The sequence below is a fragment of the Micromesistius poutassou genome (assembly GCF_964030765.1).
Source record: "Micromesistius poutassou genome assembly, contig: SCAFFOLD_6362, whole genome shotgun sequence".
Taxonomy (NCBI): domain Eukaryota; kingdom Metazoa; phylum Chordata; class Actinopteri; order Gadiformes; family Gadidae; genus Micromesistius; species Micromesistius poutassou.
The window spans coordinates 752-10,555 of record NW_028178000.1 but is presented as its reverse complement, the minus strand read 5'-3'; the positions used below and the strand labels follow the sequence as shown (position 1 = coordinate 10,555).

The 9,804-nt window shown below is 45.9% G+C and overlaps 1 protein-coding gene across 1 annotated transcript; it reads right to left on the bottom strand.

The window, feature by feature from the left end:
* Nucleotides 1-3,001: 3,001 nt before the first annotated feature.
* On the bottom strand, nt 3,002-6,602 carry LOC311374876 (G protein-activated inward rectifier potassium channel 4-like; the record flags this gene model as incomplete). The annotated part of the gene is made up of 2 exons (XM_084490626.1): nt 3,002-3,875; nt 6,540-6,602. Coding segments are annotated over 2 exons (937 nt in total), but the record flags the coding sequence as incomplete, so codon positions are not given.
* Between the last annotated feature and the right edge of the window lie 3,202 nt (nt 6,603-9,804).

Below are 9,804 nucleotides of genomic sequence, written 5' to 3'. Positions count from 1 at the left end.
ATATAATCCTCAAGGGGGATAACACAGTCCTACATCCTTGTAGGAATAATCTGTTTTACTCACAATATTGCATAAGTAGGTCTAATATACACTGAAGGCTACTAAACACATGTAGAAAAACAAGAGATTAAGAAGGCAATAATGGGAAGATTTTTGTATTCCCTGTGCTGGATTGTGTTGCCTCTTTCACATAAAAAATACATAAAATGCAAAAAGCAACATGAGGAGCATGATTATTGTTTTCATCACTATTTCATTCAAATAAAACAATATTGTTGGTATTCATAATGCAGCTCCATTGAAATCTCTTTGTATTAGGAATTGCTTATTGCTTATTTTAGTACACTATAACTGTTGACATTTGGTTTCATAGACTTTCATTATCAGTGTCCTGACAACGAGAGGGAAAACAGAATGTTCTTCAGCAGGTTAACTGTTCTTCCTGTTTGGTTAATTGCCACTGCTGGTAATTTTCAAGCATGACGTCATGTCATTCTCTGAACTGCGCGGTGGTCGTCCGTGGAGGGAATAACTGATGGCAGATCATTAGTGTCTGTCAGTCCCTTAGACTCTGACAGGATCCTTCTCATGGTGCAGTTTGTTCTTGTAGATTGTGTTTTTTAACTGCTGTAGAGGGGCTTCAGTAGTACTTAGTATTCATTGATAATGACAGATTCCAATTTTCCTCATATTTGTTTACCTCCTTATTTTTCATGCGTGGCTTGCTTTTTATGACAAGGATAAGCGCATGGTTGGAAACTGGTTGTTTCTGGTGTTTTTTTTTTTACATCCCTTCTCTAGTGTCAAAGCTGTCAAACCAGGGCTCACTCATTTGGCAGCAGACACACAATCCTTGAGCATGTACATTATTGACCTATTCGCATGAACTGAAATCCTTCCAATGTTTTTAAAGACATGGTCCGAGATGAATGATCTCTGACTCATCTTATTTTAATAACTCTTAACATGTTTGAAAAATAAATATGATTAAAGTCGCAATGTGTAATATTTAATTTAACAGTGAATATTTAACAGTGTCCCTTAAAATAACCTGGACACATCTGTAGTCAATGCTGATCGATAGTGAGTGATTCCTTTATCGTTATCAATAATATCACATACTGTAACTGATACATACAAAAAATAAAAAATGGTTGCCAGCCCATACTGCTCTCTTTGTTTACAACAATCCTACTATCGATACTCCAAAAACCCTCCCACTCCCGCCACCCTGCCAGCTGAGCTATGCTCACACAGTTGCAGAGCCAGTTAAAGTGAGAGCTAAGTAAAGTCTGGATTATTATTTTAATGTTGCCTGTAACCTAGAATTTAATATTGATATCTCCGCAATGTACCTGCCACAATGCCTTTTCTTCAACTAGATCAGGTGGACAGTGGTCCTGCTTGTCAATGGGGAATTGTGATTAAGTCCACTGCACTGGGAAGTGATGTAGCACTTTGGCTTGTAATTTAAACAAAGTCCACAGGATCAACATCATTAGCCACAAGGAGAAGCCTTAGAGGTTCCCTCGTGCCTATTGATTTGCATGTGTTTCAGATTAAAATCCTCCAGTGTGAATCAGAGCTGCATCAGGCTCCCAGAAAGCTCTCTGCCCACCTCCCCATGGGAGGAGGAGCAGGAGGAGGAGGAGGAGGAGAGTGGCCCTGTTATTGGATCTATCGCTCTCTCTCTGTTACAGAGGGTCACAGTTGTTCACCGCAGCGGTTGGAGATTGTGACGCCTTAACCCACGCACGCTGGCATTTCCTTTGGTCAAGCGGAAAGTGGTTTAATTCCTCAGTCAATAAGCATCCAACGGTGTGTGTGTGTGTGTGTGTGTGCGTGTGTGTGTGTGGGGGGGGGGGGGAGTGTGTGTTAGTAAATGTATGTGTATGTGCACACTCAGAGCGCAATGACTGCTGGTGCTGAGTAAAAGAAAAGTAGGGCTTGGATGAATGGAAAAACAAGGAGCCAAATCAATCGGATTAGTAGAGCAGAAATGCTCAGATGTGTAGATAGCTAAGGGGTTAGGAAATAAATAAGAATATTAAATAAATACTCTATGGATTTCGATGGATTAGAAATATGGCTAATGACGCAGCAAGGCTATTCGTATCCTTTGAAAAAAAAAGATGATCATGTCCCATAAAGCAGATATGTATAATGCATTGTATTTCAAATGCGCATGATAATCGGGCCTTGAACAAAAGCCAATAAACAATGACGCTGCTGCTTGTTCACCTGAGCAAGCTAATCCCCCACAGGAAATATATTGCGACAGCAAATAGGCAATTAGTAGTGGCACATCCTACTGTAAAGCAGTCCCTATTCTCTAATTTACCATGAAAAATAGGAAGATCGATATTTCTAACATGCTCTCTAAAGGATGCCACGACATTAGCTGGGGATCTTATGAATGAATTCCATTTGGAAAAATCCCTCGAGGCCTTTGCGAATCAAGGACATCTTGTTCATTCTCGCTGCTGTTTATACATGGAAATGTTTCCTGGAACATTTGCAGAATCCCACTACTCGACCTTGTTTGTTTATCACTACTTGACCTTTTAGAACATCGACCAGCAGTGTGGGTATAAACATCGCTCATTTTGGAACAAACAAGATCAAAGAGACATCTCTGATGTCCAAACAGTTATAACTAGGTGATAAAAGACGCAGACCTGCCCACATTACACGCTACCTTCTGTATCGCATCTTTGTTGCTGTAATGTTGCTTTCATTTATCAACAGGGATTTGTTACTCATGTAGTAGTTCTTCTTAATACTGAATACTTAATACTTACTAATGTATTTTATTCAAATCTTTTTCTCATTCTATCCATACCCACTGTGGTCTTACTTTATGGTGTCTTCCGTAACTCCAATCCATCCGTCCTCCATCCATCCATCCATCAATATGTCCATCCACCCATCCATCCATCCATCCATCTCTCCACCCTCCTACCCCCCCCCCCCCCCCCCCCATCACCACCCCTTTACGTACCTGTGGCTTCCACCATGCCTTCCAGGATCACCACAATCTCAAACTCCTCCTTCTCGATCTGAGCCTGGGTCATTTCCCAGAATGGGCTCTTTTCGTTGATCTCGTGGGAGATGATGAGCGGGGACACCAGGAACAGCCGGTCGTCGCCCGTGTCGAAGCCGATGTTGATGTCCGTCTGGTTGAGCGGGATGAACTCCCCCTCCTTGGTCTGCTGCGAGCGGATGAGCTTGGCGCGGATGGACGCCTCCACGATGTGAGAGTTCCTCAGGTCCCCCACGCGGAACATCAGACACATCTTGTTGTCCCGCACCGAGATCACGGCCTTGTGTGAGAACATGAGCGTCTCGGCACGGTTCTTAGGCTGGGAGATCTTGACGAACATGCAGCCCACCATCATGGCGTTGACGATGGAGCCCAGGATGGCCTGGATCAGCAGCAGGATAATGCCCTCAGGGCACTTCTCGGTGATGACGCGGTAGCCGTAGCCGATGGTGGTCTCGGTCTCGATGGAGAACAGGAAGGCCGAGACAAAGCTGTTGAGGTTCTCCACGCAGGGGGTCCAGCCCTCCTCGTCGGAGTGCCACAGGTCGCCACGGATGAGCGCGATCAGCCACCACAGCAGGCCGAAGAACAGCCAGTTGACCACGTACACCAGGGTGAAGATGAGCAGGCTAAAACGCCAGCGGAGGTCCACCAGGGTGGTGAACAGGTCGCTGAGGTAACGGTAGGTCTCTTGCACGTTACCGTGGTGGACGTTGCACTTGCCGTCCTTCTGCACGTAGCGCTGGCGGGGCTTCTTGACGGGGTCGGAGATGAGGTGGGTGCGCTCGGTGGAGATCTGCGCCTCCCTCAGGTGTTTGGGGAGCTTCTTCACCTGAGGATGGGAAAGGATGAACGACACACAGACAAACATGGAGAGACAAAAAAGACATGAGGAGTGCTTGGCAAATCCTCCTTTGCATCCGCTTCTTGGTTATATCCAAAAATAATAATAATAATAATAATAATAATAGTAATAATAATAATATGAACTTGAATTTATAAAGGGAATTTCAATGCTCCCAAGAACACTCAACATATAATTTAAATTGATTTGACCTTTTAGCTCTCCACGCACATGGTTTCTGATTCCCTCATTTGAGTCCCATTGAGCCCTTGCTCTTTGATAATAAAAAATCACACTCCTAAACGGGCTACAGCCTTTCACAGTGAATATCACCCTACAGCATAGCCACTAATAAGGCGTGAGGGGCTTCAGATGTTTTTCTCTTCTTTTCTGCTCCGTCAGTCGGGAAGCAGAGTAGATCATGCGGCCAAAAATCAAATAAAGTCGGCGATAGAATCTCCCACCGTACTGGGCCCAGAATGTTTCTGCACGCGTGTGGGTGTGTGTCTGCCAGTGTGCGTCTGCCAGTGTGCGTCTGCTAGTGTGTGGAGAGAGAACGAGTGAGATAGAGAGAGTGAGCGGGACGGATAGATATATCGAGAGGGCGTGCGAGATAGGGCAAGGGCAGAACAAGAACATAAGGACACCCAGGTCCTTGTGTCTGTGTTGGCCTCGCTCCAGCCCGGCGATCTGGCTCCACAGCTGTGCCTCGCCTTCCTCCCGTTGCCCAGCGTTCCCCTGCCTGCGTCCCCTATGAAACATTTGGCAGGCCTGGATAGGAAGAGGAACAGGAACAGACCCTTTGTAGCCTTCCCCTCCCGTGAGGTCCCCCCTCCCCATGCAGGGCCCGAGAGAAGACTGACGTAGGCCCCAGACACACCCAGTGTGAGTAAACGTCATGCACACACACACACACACACACACACACACAGACACACACACACACACACACACACACACACACACACACTCCCCTCCACACGCCTCTTCCATATTCACACATATACAGGAAGGTAAACGATTGCAGAGGTTGCAAATGCAGATTGTCTGTGATCAGTTACAAAAATATTGAAATACACATACATATTTGCATGCACGCAGATATGAACAGAGGCAGACATAAGACACAATGCAGGTTAAACACACACACACAGACACACACAAATTGAAGGGCATTTCTTTCAAAGAGACCAAGGACATGCTGGCACCACATGTCTGAGTCCTGAGTTGTTAATTGGAAAGCAGGCTTGTGTTGAAGCAGGAGAGAAAAGCATTTTGAGCCTTCTGAATCTCAAGGTGCTAATCGGACACCTGCGGTTCTGCAGCGTCTCCAGAGAAACGAGTGTGGATGCGTTCCAGATGAACGCACAAACACTCACTGTGTCCTGTCACCGTCCGACAATGTTTTTCCCTCCTCTTTTTAAAGAACATGCGTTGTCCAGGCTTAAGAGGCTTCGGGTTACATCTATGGCACGCATCTCTTTGTTCAGGAGGAAACGTGATCCTATGATACCAAGCATTGATCTTGAAGATAGTTTTCCATTGGTCCATTAGCAGCACTGGATGCATTTATGGTGGTCCTGTCTCTTAAGCCAAGACCAAATATACAGTATTATTCTCTGTAGATCTCATAGACAGAACCCGGCCACACTTACGAGTGCATTGACCAGTGTAGTAATTAGCCACCTGGTGACAGGGCATCGGTACCAGGTCAATAGCTGAGGGACATTGCATTAAACCAGACCCCAAAAACCCTCATTCTGCAGTCGCCAATAAATCCATACACTTTCATATGAAAGAGATTCTTGAACAGAATAATGTTAACCATCACTCTGTGCTTTATTAATCAAGAATGGCATAACCCCCTGCCAAAAAATTGCTTTCTTTTTTTTCTATTTCCCACATAGAGTTGTTGTTAAAGAAGTGGCTATTTGAGTGATAGATGAAGCTGTCATCTACAGTGCAAGCCAATCGCTGTCCCCCCCCCCCCCCATTGCAGTCAATACACTCCCTGGGGGGTGATGCTCAATAAACTCATTCATTAGCTCTTCCTGTAGGGCAGCTGAGGTTTTTTTTTCCACTTTCTCTTATTCAGCTTTCTTGACCACTCTCAGAACCTAATCAAGTCAGGGAACCGGGACAAATAACCATTGCAATGCCACCATCCATTATTGGAAGTTGTAAAGATAAGCATCTTCACAAATGCCCTCTCCCGGGCCGGCCCAATTCCCTTGTCTTACAGCTCACACCCGTGTTTCCCAGAGTGAGTATGGCCAGGCATCCATTTCCCTACTTGGCGTTGCGTTGATGAATTTCAACCATGGAAGGGAAAAAGAATCTAATGGCTATCTTCCACAATCTTTCCCCCTCCTAAGTATATTTGCCTGCTAACTCATCCACTGCGTTGCTCCGCCGACTTTCATTTCTCTTGACCTCGCCGCCTCTCTTTCCGATCGCACCGTAACACACGCCTGTTTCCTCACTCAGGAATGCTCACTTCGCTCTTACACCCTCCCCATCTCTCCCCACTCTCTGGTGCTCTCTATCTCTCTCTCATTCTCATGAGAGAGAGATTCTCTTGATACTAATGCACTGCTAAAGTGTATCACCTGCCAATGAATATGATAATGTGATTATGCAAAGTGGGTTTACCTGTCCCGGTGTGACTCCAATCTCCATATCGCGGTCCATAAGGACTCGGGAGTCTCCTGCCATCTTCAGCTGCAGCTCAACACCTGTTGGGGTTAGAAATATGAATTGACCACACCTTAATGTCAAAAGATCACCTTTATCTCCGATGTTATGTATCCGATATTCTGTTCACAGCAAACAAAAACCATGATCATCAATCAGCAATCCACATTTTCTCTGCGCATAACATCAATGTGTTTTAGTAGTTTGAATCAATGCCGGCCTCCTACTAAAAAGCTGCAGGTATGGACTTCATTGAACATTGAATTGGTTTTCCAGGGTAACAATGAGTCCAGGCACTCAATTTCCAAAGCTTTTATCACTAGTCCTTTTAGCCATCGACCCTGTTAACCCCTGACCATCTTAAACGGCATGTCCTGTTTACACTCTGCTGAGAACTGCAGAGAATACGATATATCTCGTGGGCCGATGCTGCTACCAAGCGGGATCATTATATTCGACAGGCTAGGTGGACTGCGTTAAGTCGGTCAATAAATCAATACGCCTATATTCAGCCATCCGCTCTAAATGCTACACCAGAGAAAATAACAAGGAGGGGGGGGAGGGTTAAACCTAAAATTTGTAAACCAAATGCGTCCATTGTGTCGTACATATATTCTTTCATTTTAACAATAAACCAAAGCTAAACAATGCAAAGTGAAAAAAAATCTAAAAACAAAACTATTTTCTTCAGGTACAATTATTTACAATTTCAACACAAATGATATAGTCACGTCTGTGCTTCAGTGATGTAAGCGATCGGAGTGCCAGCCTCACGTGGGATGACCTGACGGTGCCGTGTTCTCTAATGCATCTGTGGAACCAAGCTGTCTCAGCTGCGCCCCCTCTGACTCTGTCATCTTCCCAGAGGAGGAGGCCCATGTTGCCCATGTTAAGTCACCGCCACACACACACGCACACATGCACACACATGCACGCACATGCACATACACACACACACACACACACACACACACACACACACACACACACACTCATTCAGAGACTCTGTTCACAAACACACACACACACACACACACACACACACACACACACACACACATTCAAAGACTATCTGTTTAAAGTACAACTTTGGATTCGTAAACATTTTCTTCACAGGATTGGATGGTTAACAGTGTGCAGTAGCCAACCTCACATGTGTGCCTCTCCTATTCTCCTTTTGACTGTGTAGTAATTACATGTTAAAGAAGACAAGTTGAAACATTCTCCTCTGGTGTTATTCATAGCCGTGCTGAAATGTCTGTTTATCGTGCCGTGCATCTGCCGTACGCAATTTCAAAGGTACTCAAGAGTCTCTCTCTCTCTCTCTCTCTCTCTCTCTCTCTCTCTCTCTCTCTCTCTCTCTCTCTCTCTCTCTGTTCTTCCGCGTGAATGCTTCAAAAGTTGTATTTTATAACATCAATTATACCCGAGCCAATGTGAAGGCAAGTGGAGGAACGTTTAGAGAAAGAACATTCTCCATGGCCGACATCGTGGGATTTAATCACAGCCTCCCATGTGTTCCTCCACGGGGGCGTGATGGGGCTGATAAGCCCTAATATTAGCAGCGATCCAGCAGTACTAAAATCCTGACGAGTTTCAAAAGTTCTGCTATAAACTTCGAGAGGCCCCCACCTCCATGGAGTTCGGAAATCTACTTTCAATAACGGGAGAAAAAAAGGAAAAGAACCCGGACACACAGGAGAGAGAGAACATCATGGTAACCTTCAACAGAGACGCCAGCAGGACACTTGTCTGTCATGCCGCTGTCCTCTCTCTCTCTCTCTCTCTCTCTCTCTCTCTCTCTCTCTCTCTCTCTCTCTCTCTCACTCTCCCTGTGTCAACCCTCTCGAACCGCGACTCTATTTGATCGTGGACAAGCTGGGGGAAGAATGGAGAGGAGGAGATGGGGGGGGGGGCGGGGGGGCAATATGCGAACGCGGGCTCAGATCAGTGGCGGGACGGCGTCAGAGGGGCGGGGGCCGCTCAGGACCACCGGGTTGTTGACACGGATGCTCCAAAGCAAAGGGCAGTGCGACGTGACAGGCATCCCAGAGAAGGAACACCCTGCAGACAGGCGGGCACACTGGCAGGCGGACAGACAGGGCAGACAGACAGACTGGCAGAAGCACACAGAGAGACAGCCTGGGCGCAGTCCAAGCTATTCGAGAGACACACAGAAAAAGCAGAAAGCAGAGAAACATCCATGAATGCATTAAAGATGCTGCCAGGTTGCTCTAGGAGTAGTTTGAGGAGCTTGGTGCATCGAGCATCGCCCCCCCCGAGAGGGGAGTCTATGTTTGAATCGGGGGGGCCCTATTTCAAGCAAGGTGTGTGATTGCAGCAGCTCTTTAGCTGTGGCCGGCCCGAACGCGAGGTGTCTGAGCACAAATGCCGGCTGCAGTGTTTTATCTTGACACTTTAAGAGGGCAACAAGTGATTATCTTGTAACCGAGGCAAGTGACAGAATGCTCAGCTTGCTCAGGGTGTGCTTGTAAGTCCCTGTCCCCCTTTAACCCCCCTCCCCCCGATCACACCAACACTCGACTGTTGCCCTTAAAGAGGACAAAACAAGACAGAAAAATACAGAATGATCCTGGGGACGAACTACACATAAAAAGAAACACAGGAAAATCGCTGCAGACCACATGAATAACGATGCAATGCTAAATCCTAACAAGTGTGTTCCCATTGTGTGTGTGTGTGAGTGCAATGGTGTGGAGCTCTGCACCAAACGCACACAACCAGACCCATTCACGGACAGCCCTGATCGCTCACTCTCAAAACGGAACCTCTCTCTTAACTCCCGCCATCAAACGTGACGTGTGCGTAAACCGTGGATCAAAAAAAAAATGGCGGACGATGTTACCCACATTGCTCGCTTTAACCGATACATCCACGGTTATTGATTTTATACAGAGAGTTGGAAGTGAGTGATCTCAGGAAACCATCTGAGCTCATACTTGAGTGTTTCGCTTAATTACTGTAGTGCAAATTGGTTTCACTTAAATGTGCTCTTGTCAGAAACTCTCCAAAATCAGGACTAACACCATGACACCTTACTAATTTAATTTAAAAACATGACACGTAGGGCTGCCAACCCTCACGGATCGACGGAGACTTGGTCACCCAGGAAAGAGAAACATTTTTCTGGACATTTTATTATTATTTGGCCATTTCAGGGACATTGGGTGTATCAATCTTATGGTTTGACATTTAGATTATC